Source organism: Saimiri boliviensis, chromosome 11 (genome assembly GCF_048565385.1).
Source record: "Saimiri boliviensis isolate mSaiBol1 chromosome 11, mSaiBol1.pri, whole genome shotgun sequence".
Classification (NCBI taxonomy): Eukaryota; Metazoa; Chordata; class Mammalia; order Primates; family Cebidae; genus Saimiri; species Saimiri boliviensis.
In genome coordinates this window covers 23,778,226-23,805,900 of record NC_133459.1, presented here as the reverse complement: position 1 = coordinate 23,805,900, position 27,675 = coordinate 23,778,226, and the positions used below count along the sequence as shown (strand labels likewise).

At 54.6% G+C, this 27,675-nt stretch overlaps 1 protein-coding gene across 1 annotated transcript; it reads right to left on the bottom strand.

Annotated features, from left to right (window-relative positions):
* Positions 1–354: 354 nt before the first annotated feature.
* On the bottom strand, positions 355–26,252 carry LDLRAP1 (low density lipoprotein receptor adaptor protein 1). The gene is made up of 9 exons (XM_039474276.2): positions 26,048–26,252; positions 15,533–15,675; positions 14,617–14,729; positions 12,037–12,151; positions 6,704–6,776; positions 6,278–6,361; positions 5,358–5,488; positions 3,962–3,996; positions 355–2,320 (listed from the first exon to the last, which is right to left on the bottom strand). Exons 1-9 carry the CDS (start codon positions 26,133–26,135, stop codon positions 2,176–2,178), a joined length of 927 nt encoding a protein of 308 aa, XP_039330210.1. The 5' UTR covers positions 26,136–26,252; the 3' UTR covers positions 355–2,175.
* Between the last annotated feature and the right edge of the window lie 1,423 nt (positions 26,253–27,675).

Sequence of the window (27,675 nt, the reverse complement as noted above, 5' to 3'; positions counted from 1 at the left end):
ACGCCCACGTAGACCACGTACACAACCCCATGCGCACCGCAGGGGACTCACAGCTCCAGGCCAGGCCCCTGCCCAGGCTCAGAAGGTTCAGCCGAGAGACCAGATTCCTGGTGTGGCCTCTGAGTCATCCAGAGGTGACCTCATCACACACACACCCAGCCGCTGGGTGAAAAGGGGGCCCCACTGGGCCTTCGACCCCGGGAACCTAAGGACCATCACCCCCACACTGCTTTCAGTGCTGCCCCTGGGCACGTGGCCCCACCCACTCTGTGGTCACTGCTGCTCCCATCCCTAAAGGTCAGGAGCCGCTGGACGCTGCCAGCTGTCTGCTCCATCTGATGAGTGCAGCTTCAATGAGTTTCAAAGAGAGAACATTTATTATTTGTTTTTTCCTCATTGAACTTTCACAAATAAAGCACAGCAACAGTTACCTACAGACACACAGGAGGCACACGGACAGCCAGTCAACCAGAAATGTAGGCAAAGGCCAGTGTGGCTCTCACGGAGCAGCGCCTCTCAGGACCCCTGGCCAGCCTCGTGCCAAGGCAGGCCCATGTCAGGCCTCACCCACGTCACCTTCTGACAAACACAGAGGCTGATGCCAAGGAGATGGCTAGAGCTGGGCCGAGAAAGTTATCCTCAGATTCTGATAAAGACCCTACAAATCCCACCCCACCCTCAGGCACCTCCGTCTCCTGTGTCTGATTCCAATGCTTAGTTAAATAAGGAGGTTCTAAGGGAGGCTGTGCTTTCCCTGGGGCTAATGAAACTTGCTCCGACAGGCTGGCCACTGGGAGGCACCTAGGATGGAAAAGATGCTCCAGGCTTTCCTGGCTTTCAGGATGTGGGAGCCCCACCGGGGCAGAAGGGGAGGAAGGAAAGAGATTATCTAAAGACAGACTGCTGCTGGTGTGTCCCGACCCAGGGTCACAGTGTCAGGAAAGAGAACGGCGTGATTCTGACAGAGTGGGATTTTGTTTCACCCTTGGAATTAGCACACTTCAAACACTTGTATTTTCACGGAAATCAGCGAGAGAGACAGCTAGCAGGACACAAGGCTTCTGCCAGTTCTGTGTGGAAAAGGCACCAGATGGTTGTTATGAAACACATTTTGGTCAGAAAATAGCTGGGGTTTTTTGGTTCCTGGGAGGACAACAAAGCTAGAAGAAAAGGAGGTGTGAGTTGTGTGAGGCGGAGGCAGAGAAGAAAGCAGCTTTGGCATCAGACCTGGGTTCTACTCTTCACTCTACCCCTTCCACGCTTGAGGCCTCAGTTTTCTCATCTGTAAAGTGGTCACAAAATATTTCCAAATAAATCGAGGTGTCAGGTTTCACACATCATCCCAGGAAGTACGGGGTGGCAGGGCGTAGAGACACTCACACAGAGAGCAGAAGAGGGGCGAAGGCAGGGAGGGGCCGGCCCTCGATGATCCCCCTACCCGCCTCAGTCTCTGGGAGCAGAGAGCAGCCAGTTACACTGGTTCCATCACAGGTGGAGATCATCCCCGGGGGCCTTAGCCCCCTCTCCTGGAGGAAGGGCAGAAGGAAAGCTCCATTCAATGCAGCACCATGGAGGAGCCCTTGGGGCCACACATGCTGTGAATGCTTTAAAGTGCCAAGCTGTACTGTCTTTGGTCAGGAGCTGCACCTCAGTCTCTAAGAGTTTGGGGTCCAGGGCTCAAGCCCCGCCTGCTGGGCCCTGAGGAAGGAGAGCAAGAGGACACAGTCCCCTCCTGAGGCTGTGGGTGCTCTCCTGTGCTTGGGGGGGAAAATCACTAAAATCCGAAGCAGGATGCCCCAGGGAAAATCGGGTCCTTAGAGAGAAGGGGCTAGGAATGCTTTGGTCACAGTCCTGACACCCGCGGCCAGGGCAGAGCTTGCTCCAGGAGCCGATTACAGCACTGCACACGTCACGCAGCAGGAGACGTGCCTGACACAGACTGGCTTCCGAGCAAGTCACTGAATAAATATTCAAGGCATCTTTCGGTTCTCAGAGAAAGAGCAGGGCTTAAAAAAAAATCTCTCCCCTGCCTGACTGGCTGCAGCTCTGATCTTCAGGCTGACAGTGCTGGGGGCTGGGAGAGGTGGCGGGCGGGTCTCGGAGCCAGCTCCCCCGCAGCAGGTGGCTTTGGTTCGTCACGTGTCAGGGCCGCTTGTGTCCGGCAGACCCGGGCCCTCAGAAGCTGAAGAGGTCATCCTGCTCGGTGCCGCTGCTGTCAGGCTTGTCCCAGTCGACAGGCGAGAGGCACTGGGCGTACTGGATGTCCTGGGCTGTCAGGCCAGTGTCCAGGACCTGAGGGTTCGTCCGAGACTGGGCAAGCCTGGAAGGCAGAGCTAGGTGAGCCAACAGCCTGGGCAAGGGCTGGAGGGCCCCAGGAGCCTGTCCAGCCCGGCCGGCTCCAGGGTCAGATGCAAGAGGGCATGAGTGGGGAATGGCAGGGCATGGGTCCCAAGAAGGAAGCCCGAGAAGCAGGGGAGGTGCAGGAGCCTCAGATCAAAGCACCGCCCCTTGAGAGTCAAGCAGCTCAGAAAAGTGAGGGGCAGCCAGCATTGCACCCACCCCCGGGAGAGGCCACAGCACCCACACTATGCCCCAGCTCAGTCAGGTCATGCCCAGGAAAGAGGAGAAGGGGCAGTGCTGGTAAGGGGAGCGGCAGGGGCGGTGGGGGGCCAAGCCATGGGAGGGAACGGAAGATTCTCTGGCTGTAACTGTGTCAACACCATGCTGTTCAAAAAATAAATTTACAAAGGGAGACAACCTACATGTCCAAAAGAACAGGGGAGAGTCAAGTAAATTATAGCCGCTTCCCTTAAGAGAACGTTAGGCAGTCAGTGGAAGAGGTGTTTACGAGGAGATTTTAACAGCCTGGAGCAATGCTTCTGACACGTGGCTGTTAAGTGAAAAATCAGGATCCCAAAATGCAAATACGATGGGCAGATCAATGCAAAATAGTATATATGTATAGGATTAGCATGAATTAAGCCCAAAATTCTGGGCTGTGGGATTATGGGATGGTGTTACTTTGTTTAATGCTCTGCTGATTTTCTAAATTGTTTAATAAAGAGCACACGATGCTCAAGGTACTGAGGAAAAAAGCAAAGGAAAGATTTTTTTTTCAGACAGGGGTTGTAGTCAGCCAGAGAGGCAGGGAAGGTGCCACCCTCGCCCTGGGCTGGACCAAGGGGTTTCCATTAGTCTCTGGCAAAAAGGAGGTGAGGAGGAGGAAGGAGGAAAGGCAGAGACCCTGACTCCCTCCACCCACTGGACCAAAAATTGCTGACCCCAACCCCAAACAAAGCCCCCGGTGTGGGAGGGCTGCAGGAGGCTGCTGAGGGTCTCAGGGAGAAAGGGAGGCCTGAGGCCTGGGGCCCAGGGCTCGGAACCCTGAGCGGCCCAGGCCTCTCTTCAGCCACAGCCTTCTCAGTGGCATGTCCCCAAGGATGGCCCCCGGGAAAACAGGGAAATGTCACCACCCTCAGGCTTTACCAAAACACTCCTCGCTGCGCCTGACCCTCCCCGCTGTGGAGCACTCCAGGGGCTTCATGAGACACATTCTCCCTTCCCCTTTTCATACATTCGGTCCTCTGGAAGGAGCAAATCCCGCAAAAGCGGCCCATCTTTGAAGGCTACGCCAGGCAGAAGAAATCAACTTGAGCTGCAGTGTGTCCCACTCGGCTCAGACTGCGGCAGAGCAGCCACAAGGAACCGTTTCTGACTCAACTGTAAGAAGTTTCTAACAACTCTGGCCAACGCGGGAAGGGGTTTCCTTCCCAGACAGTGAGCTCCCTGCCCCTGGAGGCGCTCAGGTGACGGGCTGGGGACTGCTGCTCTGGAGGAGGTCTGAGTGGCTGTGTTCTCAGGCAGGGCAAAGGTGTCCCGAAGGGGCAGTGGGGGGTGGGGGGTAAGCAGGACCTGCCCACACATGCCAGGCCCCCCGCCTAGCACAGGAAGCTCACGTTACCTCGAAAACGCTTCATCCAGGCCATCATCCAGCTCCTTGGGGAAAACAAATCAGGAGATAAGAACTCTGAGTAGGGGAGCCCATGTTCACAGCCGGGGCTTGTCCCAGCCCTGAGTATAAGCTACAGGGACTCAGGACACAAGCTCTGGTGGGTGCCCAAGGACCCAAAGCCGGAAATGTGGGAGACGAGAAAGGAGAAAGGGTACATCCCTAGGGCGTCTGGAGATCCAGGTGGGTTCAATGCCCTGCTCCACCACTACCTGCCCTGAGACCTTGTGCAAGTCACTGCTCCTCTTTGAAACTCAGCTTGGGGTAGTACATGGCGCGGGGGGAAGAAACTCAGCTTGTCCTTCCGTAAGAAGAGGGAGCTGGACCTGATGACTCCTATGGCTTTCAAATTCCAAAAGGAAGAGGGTGGGGAAGGAGGTTTTCTTGCCTTCATTTACTTCCAAAAGCCAAGCCAAAATTCCAAGCTCATGAGGGATAAGTGATGGCAGGAATCCCACAGCCTCAGTGGGAAAGCGATGGGTGAGGTCCCTCCCTGGCCTCCTGGTGAGGATGGGCAAGTGGCAAGGGTGGTCCCGAACAGCAGAGAACAGGCTCGAGGGACACCTGGGGAACCCTGACTAGCCAGATTTTCAAAAATTAAAGAGATGACAAGTTAACGTGACTCTGCAACGGATCCTGGGCCAGAAACCGGACACTGGAGGGACCCCTAAAGAAATGTGTTAAGTTCGTAGATAATACAATGGCATGGTATCGTGTTTGTTTCCTGATTCTGACCACTGTAATGTGGTTATGCAAGATGTTAACAACTGGGGAATCTGGATGAAGAATGAACAGGAATTCTTTGTACTACTGTTGAAGCACAGTCTGAAATTATTTCCAAATGAAAAATCAAAATTAAATGTTGGGTTCCTCGGGGAGATTCTGTTGGCTGAGGTCATCACCCTCACTGAGATGAAAAAGGTGAGACAGAGAGGTCAGGGGGCTTGCCCTGAGTCCCTGAGGGGGTCAGGGACCAAGCTGGTGACTGCCCAAGTCTCTGGCTCCTCATTCAGACGGCTGAGGGGGAGGAGTGTCAGGAGCGGGCTCTGCAATACCAGGAACAAGGGCGCCTTTGGCTGGTCTTGTGGTGGGCAGAGCCGTGGATGCTCAGGCCAAGAGGCCAGGCATTGTGAAGAGCCAGCTGTGCTGGGAGCCAAGCCTGTTGGGGACGCAGCCTCAGGTTCAAAAGGGACATTGTTCATCCCCCATCCTGGGCCTGGGCACTGCCGGGCTGCGTCTGGTCCTCCCAGAGGCCCACAAGTCATGGGTGCCAGGGCCTGGAGCAGCCTCAGGCTCGCCCAGAGGTCAGGCTGAGGATTACTGATCTGCTGGCCACAAAACCACTCACCCAGACGACACTGCTGCCACTCAATGTTTGCGGCCGTGGCGCCTCGTCCATGTTGCTGGTGTTGGCGCTGACTGTGGACAGTGGGGCCTTAGCCGTCTCCTCTAAATCCAGCAGGTTCCCAGTGGCGACCGCTGTGAGGGATCCGGTCAGGTGTGTGAGCGGGAGATCAGCCTCTTCCTTCCTGGCCCCTCCTGGGCTGTCCTGGCCCTGACCCTCCCCTAGGATGTGGCCTTGCCCAGGCCTCCCAGCAGAGCCTGGCCCTGGTACCTCCCCACATCAGCTGCACAACTGCCCACAGAGTGAGAACCTGCCCTCAACTAATGGCTTAGACTGAAACTTTTATATTCGCAATAGTTAAGTCTTCTTAAGTGACCACACAACAGTATGTTAAAAATATAAAGGCAGACACGTATTTATACATTAGGAACATATCTAGAAGAAAATGCACCAGGCCGGAGGCGGTGGCTCACGCCTGTAATCTCAGCACTTTGAGAGGCCGAGGCAGGTGGATCACGAGGTCAAGAGATCGAGACCATCCTGGTCAACATGGTGAAACCCCGTCTCTACTAAAAATACAAAACATTAGCTGCGCATGGTGGTGCGTGCCTGTAATCCCAGCTACTCAGGAGGCTGAGGCAGGAGAATTGCCTGAACCCAGGAGGTGGAGACTGCGGTGAGCCGAGACTGCGCCACTGCACACCAGCCTGGGTAACAAGAGCAAAACTCCGTCTCAAAAAAAAAAAGAAAATGCACCAAAATGAATGATTTCTTCCCCCTATCTACATTTTCTAATTGACCTGTAATGAATGGGTATTATTTAATTAACAAAAAAAAAAGTGAAAAACCAAGAGGCTGTCCCAGCCCAGGCAGGAGCAGAACCCCTGGGTGACCCAACACCCCCTTTCCCCATCAGGACTCACAGCTCTTCAAGGGGGCGGTGCCGTCTCGGCGGGGCCCCAGGACGTCCCCTCCCTCTTGGCCGGCTTTGTCTCTCTTCTCTTTCTCTGCAGGACCAAGGCACAATACATTGGAGCCTGAGACCCAAGCACTCCATCCCCAGCAATCACTGGGCTGGGGGTGATTAGCTGTGGCCAGTCTCAGGGGGCAGTTTTAGGCTTCCAGCCGGGAGGAAAGGAAACTTTCAGATGTCAGTTAATCCTCACCAGCATCCTTGGGGAGGGAGATGGCTGTTCCCATTTTTCAGATGGGAAAACCAAGACCCGCTCACGCTCACAATCACAAGCCAGGTGGGTGATGAGGCTGGAAGTCAGTCCAGACCTGACCTCAGGGCTTTTATCTGCCTCCCCACCTTCCACCACACCCACAATGTAGATGCAAAGTCTCACCTTCTTTGGACACCTGCCAAAACTCAAAGGCGACTTTGAAGGCCTGGGCTACGGTGAGGGTGACAGCCTGTGCCTGAAAACAGGAAGTGGGGGTGGGGAGGGTGCAGCGTCAGCCAAGGCAGAGCAAGTCTGCACTGGAGGGCCAGGGACTCCAGGCCTGGCCCCCTGGCTCCCTCTCTGCAGCTTCTGCAGCTCCATCCCAAGACTGTAACGCCTGCTGGGCAGAGCAGGGTCCTGGCTCTTCCCAGAGCTCCAAAGCAACCTGGGATGTAATAAGCCCACATACTCGCAAAGGCAGTGGGGGCCCCATCTTCACCATCTCTGGCCCCACCAAAGTTCTCACCCTCACTCTAGGGCCCCTGCCTGCAAAGGTTGTTCACCTCTCCTTTTTTTCCTTCCCCTTTGGGCTTCCCTAAATTCAATGAACTGTGAGGCTTACTTCCTCCAAGAAGCCCTCCCTAATCACCTGTGGACTTAACTTAGCCCTTGGAATTGGAGAACAGAAAAGTCAGAATTGGAAGGGCCCAGCCATTGCCCCAGATAAGCCACAGCCAGACAGGTGAAAAGTTAGGTTCCGGTTACAACTAGGCGGGGGTTTATAACTGGATCCCACAAAGAGAATAGAGGGCTTGTCAATTTCTAGACAGGAGCAAGATGTCAATGAATGCTCAGGGACCAAAACCATTTAGTGCTATAACCCACCAGTAAGGAAGGGCCACGCCTTGGCCCTTCATCCCAAGGGAACTCCCACCCACCCCTTCAAACCCAACTCAGATGTCACCACCTCTCTCCTGTGACCAGCCCCAGACTCCTCTAGCCTCACCCACCTCCCTCTAGCACCATGTATATGAAAGTGTCACTGGCTCCCATGCCTGCGTTCCCCGCAGCTGTGTGCACCCTAAAAGCAAGAATCAGTCTGAACAGCCCTGCACAAAGCCTCCCAGAAGTGGCAGCAATGCTGGGTGAATGACACTTGTCTGAGGGGCAGGCCTCATTCCAGCCAGGACCTATCCCTAGCCCATATTCATCTCAACATCTTTCTCTCTCAGCCATTCCAGTCCAGGGTTAATCAGCTCAGCTTCTGGGAGTGGAAGTCCCAGAGTTCGTAGCTGTAGCCGGAAACATCTAGCTTCCTTCTGAAGACCTGGCTAAAAGAAGAAAGCACCAGCCTCTTTCAAGAGCACAACAAGTTCAGGCCTCACCAGCCTCAACCCCACTCACTTCCCTCTCCCAGACAACTCAATTTAATTGAGAAATGAACCTGTGACCACTGCCTTTAAAACTCCTTAAAAAAAAAAATATTTAAAATTCCTAAACAAGCTGACTGATCCGTGCCAATTAAACGTCACAAAGTATAAAACCTCATTTGAATGTCTTCATCATTTACATTTCTGATGGAAGTACAGGCTCTTTATGGCAAAACTTAAATATGGTAATTAAGTATGAAACTCTTTGCAGCTGTTTACAATTTAAGCTGTCATGTCTGAATCAAGTTTAACAGACCCAGTTACCATTGAGAATTGCCCATGAACTAAAAATATGGGCTAATTACCAGCCCAAGTCAGATCACTATCCACCCAAGCAAGGGCTGGTCACTCAATGCGGCAGGGATATGAAAACACCATTATTTAAGCCTGCTGGAAATCTGGGGACACAAGCTTAGACTGTCTTTGCATAAATCTGCTTGTTCATTTACATTCCTACCCTTTTGCCCTGAAGTCCCAAGCTGTAAGTTAAACTGAGTACAACCTAAGATGTGGATGTGTGCAGGTGGCTGCAAGCCCAGGCTGGGCAGGGACTGGGAGAGGGGTGGGCCCTGCTTCCTGGGGCGGCTGCAGGAATCCGAGAACCAGCATGAGGTGGAGGGACTGCTTGGGCCTGCCCAGGTGAGGTGCCCGCCCTCCTGACTGCTCTGGCCTGCGGGTCTTATTATCCTGACTAGATGCTACCTTGTCCAGTTTTTCATGTTCCTTGTTCCCAGGAACCAGGCTGCACATGGCTCAAAAGGGACGAGAAACTCAGACCAAGACAGTCACATGCCCCCCAGCAGCCCTGCTGCCCCAGAGGCATAACCTTGCACAAGGAACACTCCAGGATGCCACTGGTTGTGGGAGAGAGAGCAGCCCAGCCCCGCGCTGCTGGGTGAAACTGGGGGTAGCACTTTGCTTATCATCAGGCCAGGCCCGGCACCTGCACGGCGACCCTGAGCTCCTCCACCTTCACTTTGGAGCCCAGAGGCCTCCTGGTTGGGCAGATGGAAGAGATTCCTTGTAGAAACCCTATCTGGGCTATGCCCAGCAGGACCAGGGAGGGGAGACTCAGGGTGGCTGTGCTGCCCCAGAGTTGAGCTAACGGGTGGGTGATATAGAAAGGAGCCCTTCTCCTCCAACTTGAAGGGGTCATGAACTCATTCAGGCAACCGGGCCAGGAAGAATAGGGATGTGGAGGCCCCCAGCCACAATGAGTGAGGTTTTGTCAACATCCCGACTCAAGGCCCTCAACATCCTGATTCAAGGCCAGCTGCTAACGGAAGCCGCCTCACTACCCACCGCAGGGGAATCATTTCATTTTGCGCCCGCACATATGTTGATCCTGTGCTGGTGTGCACTCCCCGCCCACCACTCGCCTCCTTCTCTAGGCCTGGCAAACTCCTCCTGGCTTCTCAGCCTTCAAAGCCCCATTCAAGGCGTCTCTGTTTCAGGGAAGTCACACTGACCCTCCAGTGAGATTTACTAATTTCTACCCCAGAACCAAGCTCCCTGGGTTCCAGGTACTGAATCCGGGCTGTTGGCTACCACCTTGGATGTTTTCTTTATGGCTCAGGCCAAGATAAATGGTGCCCAACATCTGTGGCAGAGCTGCCAGCAGGTGCAGAGGCTGAGGCAGCCATTCCGTCTCCTGCACCCCCCAAGAACATTTCCACTCAGCTTGAGAATCTAGGATTCCAACATGACGAGGCCATCGACACACTCTCAGCTCGGACTGGGCTAAGACCTTGAGGCAGCAGGTGATGTATTTACACTGTGCTGGGCTGGGCTGTCTTGGAGAGGGCTCTGAAGGGCCCATTGAAGCAGGGAGGCCAGGTGGCAAAGGGTCAGCCAACAACCCAAACACAGAGAAGAACACACTAAGAAAGATGAAGAGTTTGGGTGTCTGGCAGGGCCTCTTCTCGCTGCCAGGTCTGGCTCTGTTTTCCTTGGTAGCTGACCTCATGGCCTGAGAGTAGGCTGATTTCGCTCAAGTCTGTCTGAAGTCCTGTGGCCACAAGCCAGGTCTCCCTTGTCACAGCTGGGCTGGGACCGCACCTCTCTCTTATTCTCAGAACCCCCATCCCAGAGGAAGCCTCTGCACCTTGGAAGGGCCCTCCCACCCAGGGCCAGCTGTCCCTGCCCAGGGCCTTCCCTGGTCAGCAAGGAGGAAGAGATGAACAATGAGGACATAATGAGCTGTATTTTCAAGTCTGTGTGGCCTCCTAAAAGACAAAGCCACGAGTCACATCTGTGGGAACTCACAGGAGATGCCACAGCAACTTGAAGCCCTGGGACCTCATGAGGCCCTGGGCAAGTGGTGGGCAACCCTGAGTCTGCAGGAAAGAAACAAGGTGTTCAAAAGAACCTGGGGCCTTTCAGAACAACCCTGGAGGTCACGGAGGCAACCTCGTTCTGCTGAAAGGCAAACAGCCCAGAGAGGGCCAAGATCTTCTCCAAGGCAACACAGCACATCAGCCAGGATCAGACCGCTGGACTGTCTCCTCAGTGCCTCTTCCATGACACCTGTGGTGGGCTAAATCGTGTGTCTGCCCCCAAGATGTCTATATCCTAATCCCTGAGACCTGTGAGTGATGCCTTACACAGCAAGCAGGCTTTGCACAGTGAGTGACGTAAGGATCTGGCAATGGGGATTATCCCAGATTACTCAGTGTGTCCAAATGTCATCACAAGGAGCGCTGAGGGGGGTAGGAGAGTCAGAGTTTAAAATAGCAACGTGGCGACAAAGGCAGGAGACTGGAAGACGCTACGTTGCTGGCTCGGAAGATGAGGACAGGCCCACGAATCCGGAAATGCAGGTAGTTGGTCTCCAGGAGGTAGAAAAGGTAAGGAAATGGATTCTCCTCTAGAGCCTCCAGAAAAAAACACAATCCTGCCGACCTAGTTTAGACTCCTGACCTACCTCTGTCACACAATACATTTTTCTTCTCCATAAGAGAATAAATTTGTGTTGTTTTAAGTCATTAGGTTTGCAATCATTTGTTACAACAGCAAGAGAAAACTTACATATAAACTGAAATGTGCCCTGATGGTCAGCAGGAAGCTTGGGGGCCACAAAGACTATGACATACCTGATACATCCTTTGATGACGGGAGGGAAGGGGATCTTGTCTCCTAGGTTCCAGGGGCTATAGGGCTTGGGGACTAGGGCTCTCAGCTGTCCACAGAGGTAAACAGGTGCCAATACTAAATCAATGAATGTCAGGAACCACCTTCTAGGGAGGATGCTCAGATCCTGGGGGTCTCAGAAACAAAAGCTGCAGTGCCAAAGGTTGACCCACTCCGCTCCTTGCCCCCAAATTCAGGACAAATGCCCAATGACCACCAAGGTTCCCACTCATCCCAGCTAGATGTGATCAGGGGGATGTCCTGGAAATGAGACCAGGAACTCTGAGCTCCCCAGTCACACAGGGAGGGAAAGGAACATGGGTTTAAACCCTCACTCTACCCCTGGCTGGCTGCGTTATCCTAAGCAAGACAGCTGGCCTCTGACAGTCTGTTTCCTCATTAAACATTAAAAAGAAGAAGAAGAAAAAAACAATGGAGAGAGTAGCAGTTCCCACCTTGCAGAGCTGTGAGGATTGAAGAAGAGACCTGGAAGCCTAGCGCTGGAATGGACATACAGGCGGCACCAAGAGACAGCCACTGCCCTCCACACTCCGGCCACAGCAAGCCTGGTCCCCTGAGGGCTCTTGCCACCCCAGATCCCCAATCTCCCACGTCCGAGGACCAATTCCTTCAAGGCCCTGTACCCCCAGACCATATTAAAGATAGGAGATCCAAAACAACCTCAACCCAACAACGTTATAGAGAGAAAGGGGCCCAGGCATGCACTGGGGACACAGGCTAACCACTGCCCACACCAGTCGGACAGGAGGGTCACCTGCCTACCTGCAGCCCCACCACTGCACCCCTTAGCTCTTAGCACCCACTTGGGATTCCCACAGATTTCACCCTCTTAAGTGATGGTCACCTTTGGGTCCCGCCCTCCACACCAGACAGCACCCCCGACAAGCAGGGCTGCCAAGGAGGCGAACTGCCCCAGCCCTGGCCCTCCCCACTGACCATCTTCCGCTTGGTGCAGAGGAAGGCATGGCACTCGAGGCTCTCGTTGTGCTGGCTCTGGGCAATGTATGCAAACACCTTGTCGTGTATCTTGTCTGCTGTGCAATAGGAGATCCTGAAAGGCAAGGTGGAAGTATCACTGGACCTGACACGGGGCCTGAGCACATGTGGGATGCCCTGCGGGGCAGCTCCCATGAACTGCAGAGAACCTGCTGTCCCCACTCCACCAGGGCATACTCTGGGAATCCAGCCTTGGCCTCCAGGCCGGGCATCTGGGCCATCTGTGCAGGAGGTACACATGCCAGGCAGGCAGGAAGGACTAGGGTAAAGACTGGAAGCAGGGCCGGGCGCGGTGGCTCAAGCCTGTAATCCCAGCACTTTGGGAGTCCGAGGTGGGTGGATCACGAGGTCAAGAGATCGAGACCATCCTGGTCAACATGGTGAAACCCCGTCTTTACTAAAAATACAAAAAATTAGCTGGGCATGGTGGTGCGTGCCTGTAATCCCAGCTACTCAGGAGGCTGAGGCAGGAGAATTGCCTGAACCCAGGAGGCGGAGGTTGCAGTGAGCAGAGATCACGCCATTGCACACTCCAGCCTGGGTAACAAGAGCGAAACTCCGTCTCAAAAAAAAAAAAAAAAAAAAAAAAAAAAGACTGGAAGCAGGGCAGTTCCCCCTCTCCCTCCCATCCCACACCGAGCCATACCCCAAAACAGTAATGACTAAACCCTTACCACATACCAGGCAATGTGCCAAAAGTTTTCTAGATCTCACCTCACGTAATTCTCAAAGCTACCCTCTGACATGGGTTCTATCACTATCCCCACTTTTCAGATGAAAAACCAGAGGCTAAAAACCTGAACCCACAGAACTGGTAGCAGAGTTAGGACCTGAGCTCAGAGGCCAAGGCTGCCATGCCGCCTCTGCAGGCTACATGCCAACTGGCTGGGAAGGGGAGCAGAAAACAGGACACTGCCCTGCTCACTGATGCCCTTCACCTGGCTTCCCCCATCCCACCTCCCCTCCAATCCACGCCCTTGCCCAGAGGTCAGGTGAGATCCAGGTCCATCTCTCTCAGGGTGACTGGGACCATTTGCAAGTTCTGGAGCTGTGGCCAGGGGTGAAAGAGCTGGAAGTAGGGATGGGGCGTGTGAGGGAAGAGGACCCAACAAGGAGCCCCAGTGGGCCTGGGAGGAGACACACAGCAACTCCCTCTGCATAGAACACCCTCTCTGCCCCCAGTTGCCATCTGTAACCTTGGGGCTACCCAGGCCCTTGGCCTCCCACCCTCCTTCACTTGTCTGGTCCCTCCTCATTGCCTCCAGTCAGCCTCAGAGTCTCAATCAGGGAAGGAGCTGGCAGCCCAGAGGTAGGACAGGAGTGCCATAGACTCACCCCTCAACCATGTGGCCCCAGCTTCAGTCACAGGCATTGACACCCCAGGGGGGCAGAGACTGAAGGTGCCAGGTCCCTGCCTACCTCTTCTCCATCCCAGGGGATCCAGCCTCCTGCTCTAAATGCTGCTGGGTCCTTGGTATCAATAAACCAGATCCTGTTATTCTTCAAGCCCTAGCAAGGTGCCACCTCCCCTAGGAAGCCTTCTGGATTTCCCCAGGCAGACCTTTCCTTGCCTTCTTGGAAAACACCATGCTCTATCTCCTGTTTCCTCCCAACTATTCCCAACTAGAGTGGAAGCTCCTTGAGGGCATGAGCAGGACGATCAGAGTCCTCATCCGGCACAGATGCTGGCAGAATAGGTATTTGAAAACTGTTGACTAAAGGAAGGCAGGTACAATCAGGTTGGTGAGAGGAAGACATCAGCTGGGCCCCCACAACACACATCTATCGACCCTACTGGCCCGTGCACCAGCAGGCTGAGCCATCTGCTTGGAGACAAAGCATGAGGGTGGAGGGATGCCTGGCAGACGGGAGCCTGCTGAACAGGGCTGCGGCCCAGGCGTCCTAGTTCCAGTTCAGCCACTACACCTCACTGTGTAACCTTATGCAATTCCCTCTCTGGGCCTTAGCTTCTCCATCTGTAAAATGGACTCGAGCTGTCCCTTTCAGTTCTGAAAAGCTACAAAGACCAGCCAAGAGAGAAGTGGGGATGGCCTGAGGCTCCAAGGGCTGACCAGAGGACCCACCAGAAAGATCATCTACACTTTGGCCTTGGACCCTGGCTGGGGCCTCCCCAGAATGCCTGGCCAGATACCTAGAGCCAAGTCGCTGCATTCACAGCAGAAAGAAAAGGCAGTGACTCTGCAGTTCTCTGCTCCAAGCCTGACTCAGCAGCATGCTGGGGTTGGGGGAGGGCTGGCTCAGCTGTCTTCCCCAACTGCTGATGATAAAAGCAGCAGCTGCCACTTAACCAAGTGCTCATCGTGAGCCAGGTGCTGTGCACTCAGCGCTTTCTAACAACACTGTGCAGCAGGATCTGTTCCCAACCCCATATGACAGATGAGGAAACTGAGGCTCCAAGGTCACCCAGGTAGGAAGTGGTAGAGCCCTGGATTTAGATGGGACACTCTACGCACTGCCCCAAGTGGCAGAATGGATGGGCCAACCCCATGCTCAGCATACCTGTAAATAGACACGTTCTCAATGAGCTGGTTGGTGAGGTTGTCCGTCAGGATAATCCCCCGTGGCGACACCTTCAGAGTCACCTTCTGCAGCTTCTTCCCACTGGCCTTAGCCTTGGAGACAGACAGGAGTTAGAGGAGCCTGCTGGCCTCACTTGAGACCCACCCTCGTGGCCTGCACTTTGCTGCTCCTCAGACCCAGACACAGGGCCCACCTCAGCTTAGGTGACTGGCAGCATGGGGAAGATAACTTGGTCAGCCCCCTCTTTTAACAGAAACAGGAGCAGCATCTGCTGCTCCCTGAGCACCAGCTATCTGTCAGGCACCATGGACCTCGAGTTATCCTCCTTCTCCTCAGGAGGAGATGGACTCAGAGAGCCTAAGGGACTTGCCCAAGGTCACACAGCTAGGAGGGACAGCAGACTCAGCACCGAGTGAGTGATCACAACCCAGCAGGATGAATCCTGGAGACTCTGCTCCACCCACTGAGCTGAGGGGTCCAAGGCCACCAAGGGAAGTGGATTTAAAAGCCCCGTGCTTGCTCAGAGCTTAGGAAAGGGGCAATCTGCTCTCTGATGGGCTATGCTGTCTCTCAGGCCATTCGGCAGGTAATCAAGGGAAAGCAACCTCCCCACCCTTCCTGGCACTGATAAGTCACCAATGCATTGGTAGGGAGCCTAAGCTGGGGATGGGGAGGCCAGAAAAGGCCATAATGGCTGGGGGGAAGCCACTGACTGATCTTGCAAGTCCAATGGTTCCCCTCTGCCAAGGCCACAAAGCTGGATGGAAGGAGACTCAAGAGCAGGGCCAGGCTCAGACACACTCAATTGGAGAAACAAGCTAGGACAAGGGGCATCCCAGGCAGAAGCTGGGCATTGGTCTCTGGTTCCCCCACCCTTCCTGACTGAAGTGCTCACTGTAGCCACGATCCTCTTGATGGCGGCAGCAGACAGCTCCTCGCCCTTGGGCTGCTCCACCAGCGTCATGCCAAGGTACTTGAGGCTGAACAGCATCCCCTCCACCAGCGTCTCCCGAGTGTCTGTCCAGTTCTCAGGCAGCTCTGGGGTAGGACAGGGTAGGTTCTCAGACCCTGCGGCTCAGGGCCCACCACCAGCAACAGCTCTCACCAGTCTTCTTTCCCAGGAAACCCCTAGCAGGGGGATGGTGGTCTCCCCCACCACTACTGTCACTTTTTTTGGGGGCGGGGGGACTGAGTTTCACAGTCACTCAGGCTGGAGTGCAGTGGTGCGATCTCAGCTCACAGCAACCTCTGTCTCCCAGGTTTAAGCGATTCTCCAGCCTCCACCTCCCGAGTAGCTGGTCTCAAACTCCTGACCTCAAGTGATCTGCCCACCTCAGCCTCCCAAAGTGCTGGGACTACAGGGGTGAGCCACCATGCCCAGCCTACTGTCACTTTTAATAAAGAGCTAATGCTTTCCAGCATATACCAAGGTGCCATATAAGTAGCTTTTCGTAAAATATTCATTAATCCTCGTAAGAACCTATGAGGTCCACACTTTTATCAAACCCACTGACAGACAAACACACAGAGGCCATGAGGCTAAATCACATAACCAAGTCCACAGAGCCAAGAAGTGCAAGAGCCAAGTTTCAAGCCCTATTTTCAAGCCCACAGCCCTAACTCTTTGCTTTAATGCTAACACTTGCTGAGGGCAAATCATACCATTTCTAACTCAATCCTTAGTGCAATCCTGTGAGGTAGTGGTTACCCCATTCTACAGATTAGGAGACTGAGGCTCAGGGAGGCAAAGTCATGAGATGAAGGCCGCATACAATGAGTCAGACTTAAACCCTGAGTGGTTCTCACAGCCGCAGCCCACATTGCTTTCCTCCCTGGGCGCATCTGTAGAGACCAATAGGGACATGTGGGAGGCCAGGAAGGAGACAGTAGCGCAGGGAGAGCAGGGTAGGGTAAGGGTCGGTGGGGAGAGCAGGAGGTGATTTCCCAAACTGGGGAAGGTTCAAGACCCACTCTGCTTCCCAGCCACTGCATGGTCCTGGGGAAGCCCCCCTCCTCTTTGGGACTAACACTGTCCGTCTCTCTGCGCCATGGCAATGGCGCAGAGCAGGGTCCACATGGAGGGTCCTCTAAAAGCATTAACCACATGAATGCCAGGAAAAGAGAGAATGAGCCTGGCTCACTGGGTGGCAAATGGACCAGGAGGGACATGTGGAAAGAGCGGCCCACGACGTGGGTGAGGGTCCTGCAGAGGCGAATGGGCATGAGGGCAAGTGAGGGCTGCACTGGCGGTTTCTGACCATCCCCGGCTCCTCCGAAGGAGCTGAGGCCCAGAGGCACCATGTCACTCAGCTGGGAAGCAACGGGGCTAGCACAGGAGGTGAAGTCTCCAGGGATCCTTCCGAGGATCAGTTTACAAGGATGAACGAACACACCACACTGCCCCTGCCTGTCCCCTGTCATCCCCTCACAGATGCCGCACTTGTAGGAGGTGTTTGTTATGACTGCACCATTTTACAGATGAGAAAGAAAACTGCTCTTTAGCCTCACACACAATCTTGTTCAGGAGAGAGCAGAATCCAGTCAGGAATCAGGTTCAGGGGCCACCAGAGACGTAGCCAGGGCCAGCTTCCCTAGACCGACCCCCAGCGAGGGGCTGGGAGATGTCCTGGGCCCTCCCTGCCTCCTCCTGGGGCCTTCTTCACTGGCTCTGATTGAAAAGCCACAGGAAGAAAGTTTAGGTATCCAGGGCAGCTGAGGCTCTGGCAGGGCTGTGAGCCCCTACTACAAGGCTCAGCCTGGCTCTGGAGTTCTGGCTCTGTCAAGAGCAGAAGTCTGAGTCCAGGTGGCATCACCAGGTCCCCCACTCATTCTGGATCCCTCCCGGCCCTCTCAGCGCCTCTCCTAGAGCCCTAGGCCTCTCCATAGCCAAAAGGAGCCTTGTACACCCACATTTCTCTGGATTTGCCTTGAGCAAGCCACTGTCCCTCTCTGAGGCCATTTCTTCATCTGAAAGAGGATGCAGGTGTCAGGGCTGGGGAGCGTTCTACAGGAACTTGCAGGTGTACCCAGTTCCCCTCATGCCTTGAGATCAGGTGAGCAGGGACTTACTGACTGGTCATCCAGAACCCAGTATGCAGCTAGCGCTCAATACTCGCTCAAAGAAGAAATGATGAGACAACCCCATCCCCGGCTCTGGCCCCAGGCCCACCGCCCCTCCAGCCCTAGCCCTCATCCCACCCCAACATGAGGCCAGGCCCCCACTGAGATAACCCCAAAGCCCAATATGACCTCATCCTCTGTCCCATCAACCACAAGCCCATTTGATCCTCCAAAAGAATCTGAAAGTCCCTGAGGTGTCCCCAGTCCTGGGTTGAGTGATGGGGCCCTGGAGCAACTCAGACATAGACACGGCTCTCAAGCTCAGAGTAACAGCTCCGTCATCAGGGAAAAACAGAGCTTTCATTTAACAAACATGCAATGATAATAAAGCTGTAGCTATTAACATCACCTCACGGCCACCTTGCAAGCAGGCATTCTTTCATTCCCATTTTGCAGAGAGACAACTGAGGCCCAAAGGACTGACTCTAAAGCCCACACTTCTGACCATGAGACCATATTACCTTATCATGCAGCAAACTACCTTAATTGTAGCAAAGATCAGGTTTTTGGAGCCAGAGGCATTTCCTCTCACCTGGAATTAGGTATTCCTAATATCTAAGGCTTCCCCTCTGTAGGCTAAGATGCCCAGACTACCACTTTCAACCTGAGACCCATGTAAGCAAGGACGGTAGTTCTACTGTGCCTACGGCCCATGCCCTTAGCAGACATTGATAATCAATTGCAGCTCTACTTCCCTCTGATCGTTTCTCAGCATAAGGCCCCTGGCAGGCAATGTTAATTGATCAAGGCTTGAACATCTCATTATCCATTCCTACCTCTGGCAAACATTCTCCACTCTCCCTCTCCAACCCCCATTTTCATGTCCCCATTTTCCCATTTCCTCTGGTTCAGCCTTTTCCCGGCCCCTTTCCAAAGCCACTTCCGCTCCCTCCATTCCAAAGAGCGAAAGCCTGCCAAGGTCACTGGTGATCTCTTTGCTGTCAAAACATTCCCGAGTCCTCCCTGGCCTCTGAAATGTTTGGCATTTTTCTGCATTCCTCCTTGCCTGGCCTGACCCTTCCCCTCCTCTAACTGCATCCTTACATCCTTACAGGTTGCCACTCATCAGCCTTATGCACTCAGCTCAAGCCCCTCACTTGACAGATGATACAACTGCAGCCCAGACAGGAACGGGACCTGTGCAAGGCCACATGTGAAGTCATAGGGCCCCTCCTCCTCCCGACCAGTCCACTACAGGCAAGCCCCACCATAACCAGTCACTGTGAGGGAATTTTAAGTTTCCCCGTCTCTTCTCCCACAATATTCCTCCATACCCCCACCCCCAGAAGCTCTAACCATGCAAAGCTTCTTTCTCATAATGTGACATTTACTTTCTAACTTCTGTGCCTTTGCTCAAGTAGTTCCCTCCGTCCTAAATGCCCTTCTTTCATTTGCTCAAACCCTACACATCCAGCCTCTTCCAAGAAGCCTCCTTTGAGACGATATAGCCTCATGGTTAACAGCATGGAACTTAATCCTAAAATATCAGCTCCAATGTTTCATGCCTCAGTGACCTTGAGTGAGTTCATTACGTTCCCTGAGCCTCAGTTTTCTCATCTTTAAAATGGGGGAAACAGGTCTGACTCCTGGGGGGCTGTTTTGAGCCTTGCATAAGTTTATAGAATGAGATAAAAAAATAAAATGTCCTTAGCAGAGGGGCAGGCCCATGGTAGATGGTCAGCACACCTTCCAATGGTGTACTGACCACAGCCTCATCCCTCCTGCGGGCAGGCTGTTAGTGCCTTTCTCGAGTACAAATCCCTTCTTCCTCCCACAGCCACACCACGCACTGCCAGCACATGACTTTCCCTAAAAGAACCTGCCATTCATGTCTGCTTCCCCAGGACCTGGCAGGGAGGTGTAATCCGGCACAATGTGGTGTCCAGTCTGGTCCTGTTTCTCCCTTGTCCCCCATGTTTCCAGGTCCCGCTGAGATGCTCCTTTCCCTCTAGGAAGCCGCTTCCCTCCTGTGGTCTGTGCATACGATTCATCTCTTCACGAGAGCGTTAAGGCCCTTGTGCCCACACCCTCGCCAAGAAACCAGCACCTGGGAGCTCTCAGTCAAGGCTGACTTGTAGGGCTCAGGGCCATACCCGCCCCACTCAGCAGCCACAGCCGGAGGCCTTCTTCCCAGGAGGAGCCCAAGGCTTCAGGAGGTACTCCCAGAGGCCCCCGGTCAAATACAGGCCTGAGTGCACAGCCCTGTTCCGGTCCTAGTTATTTTTGGCCCCGTGGTGGATAATGACTGCGCTATTTTAACGTTGCAATTTTACAGATGACCTGCTGCTGGAGTTAGCTGGGGACAGACCATATGCCTGGTCTAAATTACAGCTGTGAACGCACGCTCTTTCCTCATTAAGGCCCCCCGCCCCCCGCCCCGAGCCACAGAGGAGTCAGAGCTGGGCTGAATGCCCTTGTGCCCCTTCTGCTGCTCCCAGAGACCCAGCCTGGCTGGTGTGTGTGCAACATCAGAGCTGCAGCCAAACCCAAGGGCCAGGGGGAGCCTCTGACTGGGGCTCTGCCCTTCAGCCTCCTCCAGCCTGGTGGGGAGTTGGCCTCAGAGGCCACAAAGTGACAAATCTCAGAAGGGGGCTCAAGCTCTGCCCTGACCCGGAGTGTGGCTGCTTCTCTGGACTGCAATTCTATCTGACAAATGGGTTCAGTCCCTCAGGAGCATCATCAGAAGTTTCTGGGTGTGAAAAGTACTAGGAAAATTTCAGAAATCAAAGCTGCTGAAATTGATATCAAAAGAAAATAATTCTTTTTTTGAGATGGAGTCTTACTCTGTTGCCCAGGTTGGAGTGCAGTGGCACCATCTCGGCTCACTGCAACCTCCACCTCCCAGGCAAGCAATTCTCCTGCCTCAGCCTCCTGAGTAGCTGGGATTACAGGTGCATGCCACCATGCCCAACTAATTTTTTTTAAAATTTTTAGTAGAGATGGGGTTTCACCATGTTGGTCAGGCTGGTCTCAAACTCCTGATCTTGTGATCTGCCCACCTTGGCCTCCCAAAGTGTTGGGATTACAGGCGTGAGCCACCGCGTCTGGCCAAAAATAATTTTTTAAAAATGGTAATTGCAGTAGCTACCATTTCCTAAGTACCTACTTAAACAGTAAGAGAAAAATATACTATGGGCTCTGGAGTTCATGGTCACTGAACCTCCCTGGATCTTAGTGTCCTAACTTTAAAACAGGAACAAGACAGGCACAGTGGCTCATGCCTGTAATTCCAGTGCTCTAGGAGGCTGAGGAGGAAGGACTGTTTGAGGCCTGGAGTTCAAGACAAGCCTGGACAACATGGTAAGACTTCGTCTTTACAAATAATAAACAGCTGGGTGTAGCAGTGTGCCCCTGTAGTCCTAGCTACCCAGGAGGATCCCTTGAGCCCAGGAGGTCAAGGCTACAGTGAGCTACAATCATGTCACTGCATTCCAGCCTGGGCAACAGAGTGAGACCCTGTCTCAAATAAATAAATAACAGGGACAATAAGAGTATCCACCTTGGCTGCGCACAGTGGCTCACATCTGTAATCCTAGCACTTCGGGAGGCCGAAGTGGGTGATCACTTGAAGTGTCAAAACCAGCCTGGCCAACATGGTGAAACCCTGTTTCTACTAAAAATGCAAAAAATCAGTTGCGTGCAGTGACGGGCACCTGTAATCCCAGCTACTTGGGAGCCTGAGGCAGGAGAATCACTTGAACAGGGGAGGCGCAGGTTGCAGTGAGCCAAGATCGCACCACTGCCCTCCAGCCTTGGTGACAGAGGGAGACTCCATCTAAAAAAAAAACAAAACAAAACAAGAATATCCACCCCATAAGGTTGTCTTGAGGATGAACTGAGTTCACACCCAAGGTGAGCTTAGAACCTTGTCTGGTACATACCAAGTATCACAAGTGTGAGCTACTGTCATTACCAATGGTCAAGTACAAAGAGCTTTAACATGTCCATGGCCATCCTCATATTGAGAGAAGAGCCAAGGATAGATCAGTGTGCCCATTTCACAGCTAAAGAAGTTCAGAGTTGGACCATGGCTCACGATTGACAGCATTGGCACTCTGGTACACACCTGCCTCCTGCAGCCCAAGCCCCTGGGTGGGGTCAGGCAGAGCCCTGCAGGGCTGCTCAAAAAGAGTATCTGACCCTCAGTGAGCAGTGGATGACCTGTGACTCCTTCAAGCCACATGCCCCTCACACAGCACCCAGACCAGTCAGAAGCAGTCTCGGGCTCTAGTTCAACATTCCCTGCACCTGCTGTTGGGGAATGTTGGCTGGAACGCTCTTCCCGGATTCCTCCCTCCTGGGATTCACAGGTGTGTATCAGGTCACCTTCTCAGAGAGGCCTTCCCTGGTGCTGTCAGTGGCCATGCCTATGCCCTCTGTCCACCATTTCCATGTTGTCACCTGCCTGCCAGCACCTGCCACTCTGCCTGCTGGAGATGCTGAGGCTGGCACAGACTGGGGAATGAAGGCCTCCTATCCCCAGCGGTCCTCCCCATTGGGCTGCCAGGAACTGCCCCTCAGGTGGAACACCTCGGAAGAGCGCGTTCTCCACTGTCTCCCACAGTTCCCAGCACGGGGTTAGGCTCCAGGAGTCCCCGTGGTAATTTGCTTGCTTGCTTATTTATTTATTTGAGATGGAGTCTCACTCTGTCACTCAGGTTGGAGTGCAGTGGCACAATCCTGGCTCACTGCAACCTCCACCTCCCAAGTTCAAGTGATTCTCCTGCCCGAGTCTCTTGAGTAGCTGGGATTCCAGGCCTGTGCCACCCTGCCAGGCTCATTTTTGCATTTTTAGCAGAGATGGGGTTTCACCATGTTGACCAGGCTGATCTCCAACTCCTGACCTCATGTGATCCATCTGCCTCAGCCTCCCAAAGTGCTGGGATTACCAGCCACCTCGCCCTGCCGGTAATTTGCTTTATACAATGTTTACTTTGTGGACGCCCCTTCCTTCTCACTTGTCCTAACACTTATTTCCTGCCATCTCTTCCCAAATAAATGACTTGCACTCCAATCTCTGTCACTCGAAGTATCCGAATGAAGACACCATCCTGCCTAACAAAGCTGTCCCATCACTTCCTCACCCTGCTTTACGTTTGTGTGTCCTGCCACCAGTGTCCGCAACCACACCACGGATCCACCCCCTTGTCGTGATGCACCGGACTGTAAGCGGGGTGTCCAATCTTTTAGCTTCCCTGGGCCACATTGGAAGAATCGTTTTGGGTCACACATAAAATATACTAACGATAGCTGATGAGCTTAAGAACAAAACAGCCAAAAAACCTCATAATTTTATGAATTTGTGTTGGGCCACATTCACTTGTAATATCTTTTATTACAAATATTATAAATAAACATGATTAGATCCTCCCTCCCTTGCCTTCCACCATGAACTAGCTTTACTGAAACCTGCACCTTCTATTTCTTCACCCCTTCTCTTTGGGTAAGCACCACCCACAAAGGAGCCAGAGGGCCTGAGTGATCCCAGAACCTCTGGCAAGGGTGCTGAGGGGCCAAGGTGAGCCACTCTTCCAGGCAGCTGGAAGGAAAACGCTTGGCCAGGGACTGAGATTGAATATTGATGGCTCCAGAGGGGATGGGAAAAGCCATGTGTGGGAGAGGAAAAGAGCCCTTTCAAGGTCAGGACAGCCAGGAATCCACTGCAGGCATGAGGCGGAGTGGAAAGAAGCCTGGGGCACCAGCTTTGCTGTGTGACCTCAGGCAAGGCGCTGCCCTTCTCTGGGCTCATCGTTTCTCCACAAATAAGCAATGCTTATGCTAATCCTAGTGAGGACCTTGAGGGGAAGAAGCTCACAGTGGCGAGTAAGGGTCAGCCTAACCTTAACTCCACTGGCTTCAGTTTGGCCTCAAAACTCCACCACAGGACCAGGTCCAAGGCCCAGCTGGGTCACAACCCTGAGCAAGGTGGCCCTAGCACTCCCACCCCGACATCCCCCACGCCCCGGCTCTAACCTGTGGCCCCTGCCCTCAGGGGCTGCTAGCCCAACCTGGGGTGGGTGGGGCCTGCTCCCAGCTCCTCCCAGGGCAGAGTCCACCAGGCACACTGGTAAGACCCCTGAGCTGGGGGAATCTGGAGCTCTGCCTCTTAGATGCCAGTGTCTGGGGCCAATGATTCCACTGCCCTGAGTCTCAGTTCCTTTGCCTCTAAAATGGGCTTGCTCTGATACCTCACAGGAGTCAGTGAGAGAATGGAAGCGAAAACACAGTGTAAAACATAATGACAAAGGTAGTAGTTACCATTTATCGAACTCTTTCTCTATGCCAGGCAAACACAATTTCATTTAATTCCCACAAATAGTTGGAGACAGGTACTACTGTTATTTGCAATTTGCAGGTGAGGAAATTGAGACTCCATCACAAGGGACAGGTGGGGCTCGGACAGCCCTCCTTCTAGGTCCAGAGGCTCCAGGACAGCACTCTGGGCTTCTGGGGCCTGGAGGAGGGGGAGAGGTGCTCCTCTCCTTTCCTCCAATGGTGCAGACAGGCTCTGGGCCCCCAAAACCCGTCTCACCACAGTACTAACCATGCTGGCAGCGTCCCTAGGATAGGCAGAGGACAGAGAAGCAGGGGGAAGAAAGCCACCAGTTAGGAGGGAGCATCATTACCAATAATCTCCTTGACACTCCTGCCAGGTAAGAGTTTCTATCCCCATGTTGCAGATGAGGAAACCGAGGATCAGAAAGGACAACTGACTTGCCCAAGCAAGAGAAATTCTCTTCCACCATCCCAAGCGGCTACCTCTTCCCCATCCTCGGATTCAGAGACGTTTCTAGCTTCCCGTCCCTTGCCAGCCCCACTTCCTTCAAAACCACTTCCCTAGGGGCTGCCCCACCACCCTCCCTCCCTCATTCCTGGAGAAAACCGCAGGGTTCTCCCACTGGAACAGATGGCCATTCTCCGAAGTCCTGGTCAAACCTTGCCAGTTTTTAAAGGGCCTATTCTGGGAGGCAATCAGTATTGATAAAAGGTACACCCCTGGCCTAGTGTCCCGGCCCTAATGAGTCTCTGACCCCACCCCCACCAGCAGGCACCAGCCCACATTCCCAGTGCCAATGCCAGTCTCGGCTGGGAGGCAGCCACAGCTGAACAGCAGAGTGGGGCCAGAGGAGGAGCAAGGCGGGCCCTCTAGGCCCAGACACGCTGGCACTCCAGGGACCAAGGAGCTCGAGCTGCCGGAGCCCTGTAAGGCCAAGAGGGGATGGGGTGAGGGAGTGCCGTACTGTCAGTTGCTTCCTGGTGAGGGGAGACGCTGTGGCCCAAAGTGGGTGGCAGGGAGGTGGCAGTGTGCAACGATCCTGGGCTTTGACTCCAAAACCCGCAGGAAGGTCTGTGTGACCCCAGGCAAGCCACTCTCTTCCCCCTCCAGAGAGACCTGCCCAGGTCTGGGGCTTCAGACTTCAGGGGAAGGTGCCAGGTGACAAATTCCCTGAGCGTAACCAGAGACAAGGGGAGAGAAAGGAACCCGGGGGAGGCCCCTCCCAGCCTCCCAGACGCCACATGGAGAGGTGGCGGCGAGTCTGCCGTTTGCCTGGGCGCCCAAGGGACTTTGGAAGCCCGAGAGGAAAGGTGCGAGAGAAAACAGGTTTCAAAAATAGCCGGGACGCCAGCCTGGACTCGGCTACAAGAAGGGACGTGGGGGTCTCGATCGCCTGATGCGGGGCTCTCACGAGGCACCCCAGGCGAGGCCTCGCTCCCAATTTCAAGAACGTACCTGCGACTCCGGGCTCACACCTGGTGGGTGCCCGGACACCCGGAGTCAAAAGTTTGCCTGGTGGGTCGGGCAGGGGGCGGAGGAACGGGCCAGTGGGCTCCCGCCCGCCACAGCAGCTGGCTGGGGCGCAGGGGTGCGGGACGGGGGCATCTTCCCAAGCCCCTGCGCCCGCTCCTCCTCTCCCAGGCACCGACGCCGAGCGCCTGCCTCCCCCTAGCTGGCCAGGGCAGCGGGGCGGGAGGTGCCGCGGGTGGCGGGGACCTCTTCTCCCCACCTGCACCCCACCCCATGCCGGTTGCACCTGGGGACGCCGAGCTCGGGCTCCTTCCCCAGCGCTGCCCCTCCTCGCAGCGGCACCGAGCGGCCGGGGAGCAGATGCACAACTTGACCCCGGCCGGCCCCTGCCCCGCAGGGCCGGGAAAGGGCCACGCAGGGACCCGAGCGCCAGCCAGGCCCCGCCTCTGCCCAACTTGGCCGCACTCGGGGCGCCCGCTGAGGCCCCGCGCGCCTCTGCCCGACCCCGGCCCTGCCCGGCCCGGCGGACGCGCGCACACTCACTGCGGTGCCGGCCGCCGCCCCCCAAGGTCTGTTTGGCCAGGCTGGGGCTCCGGATCAGCGCCCGCCCCGCGGACTTGAGCGCGTCCATGGCCCACTCCGGCCGTCCCTGCCGCTGCCGCCGCTGCCGCCGCCAAAACTCCGTCAGGAAAAACTTTCCGCCCGGCCCTGCAGCGCGCGGGCTGCGCGCTCCTCCCCTCCCGGCGCGAGCTCCGGCGCGGCGTCTGACGGGGCGGGGCGAGGGAGGACAGGCCCCGCCCCCATGCGGCCCCGCCCCGCCCCGCCCGGCCCCCGTCCCGGCGTCCGGGTCCAGGCACCAAGCGCTTCGGAGGCGGCCCGAAGGCGCCCGAAGATAGCGAATAGCAAGCCCTAGACGCCCCCGCTTTCCTCCTCCTCCCCAACCCCCACCGCGTAGGGCCTGAGGGTCTGAGAGCAGCGGCCTAGGGTTTCCAGTGACCATTTTACAGGTGGGGAGACTGAGGGCTCCAATGGTGAAAGGTCTTGTTAGGGACAAGAGCAGCGCGATGTCCAGGGCAGTGGGAGACTTAGAAGAGAGTGGAGGCTGTAGATCAGAGATATCCAAACTTGTGGCTTCCTTAGGCCACATTGGAGGAAGATGTGTCTTGGGCCACACACAAAATACACTAACGACAGCTGATGAGCTAAAAAAAAAATTGCAAAAAAACCTAATTGTGTGTGTGTGTGTGTGTGTGTGTGTGTGTGAGAGAGAGAGAGAGAGAGAGAGAGAGAGAGAGGAGAGAGAGAGAGTTTCACTCTGTCGCCCAGGCTGGGGGTGCAGTGGTGTGATCTCGACTCACTGCAACCTCCACTTCCCGGGTTCAAGCGATTCTCGTGCCTCAGCCTTTCAAGTAGCTAGGATTACAGGCATGCACCACCATGTCCAGCTAATTTTTGTATTATTAGTAGAGATGGGGTTTTACCATGTTGGCCAGGCTGGTCTCGAAGTTCTGACCTGAAGTGATCTGCCTGTCTCAGCCTCCCAAAGTGCTGGGGTGGCTGTGAACCACCACACCCAGCCTCGAAAATCTCATAATGCTTTGGGAGGCCGAGGTGGGTGGATCACGAGGTCAACAGATCGAGACCATCCTGGTCAACATAGTGAAACCCCGTCTCTACTAAAAATACAAAAAATCAGCTGGGCATGGTGGCGCGTGCCTGTAATCCCAGCTACTCAGGAGGCTGAGGCAGGAGAATTGCCTGAACCCAGGAGGCGGAGGTTGCAGTGAGCCGAGATCATGCCATTGCACTCCAGCCTGGGTAACAAGAGCGAAACTCCGTCTCAAAAAAAAAAAAAAAAAAAAAAAATCTCATAATGCTTTCAGAACGTTTACAAATTTGTGTTGGGCCCCATTCAAAGCCATCCTGGGCCGCATGTGGCCGGTGTGCCACAGGTTGGACAAGCTTGCAGTGTAGACCCTTGTTAGGCACAGGATAGGTATATAAAAGCTTGCCCTTAGCAAGTCTAGCCTGGCACTTTACTCATCCACATAGCTTCCAGGCTACTCCCTGGCACCACCTGGGCACGCTGGGCCACCCCATGCCCATCCCACCTCCCAGGTAGCCTGAGAGAGGGTATGATCTGGATTGTGCCCCTGACACTGACTTGCCGT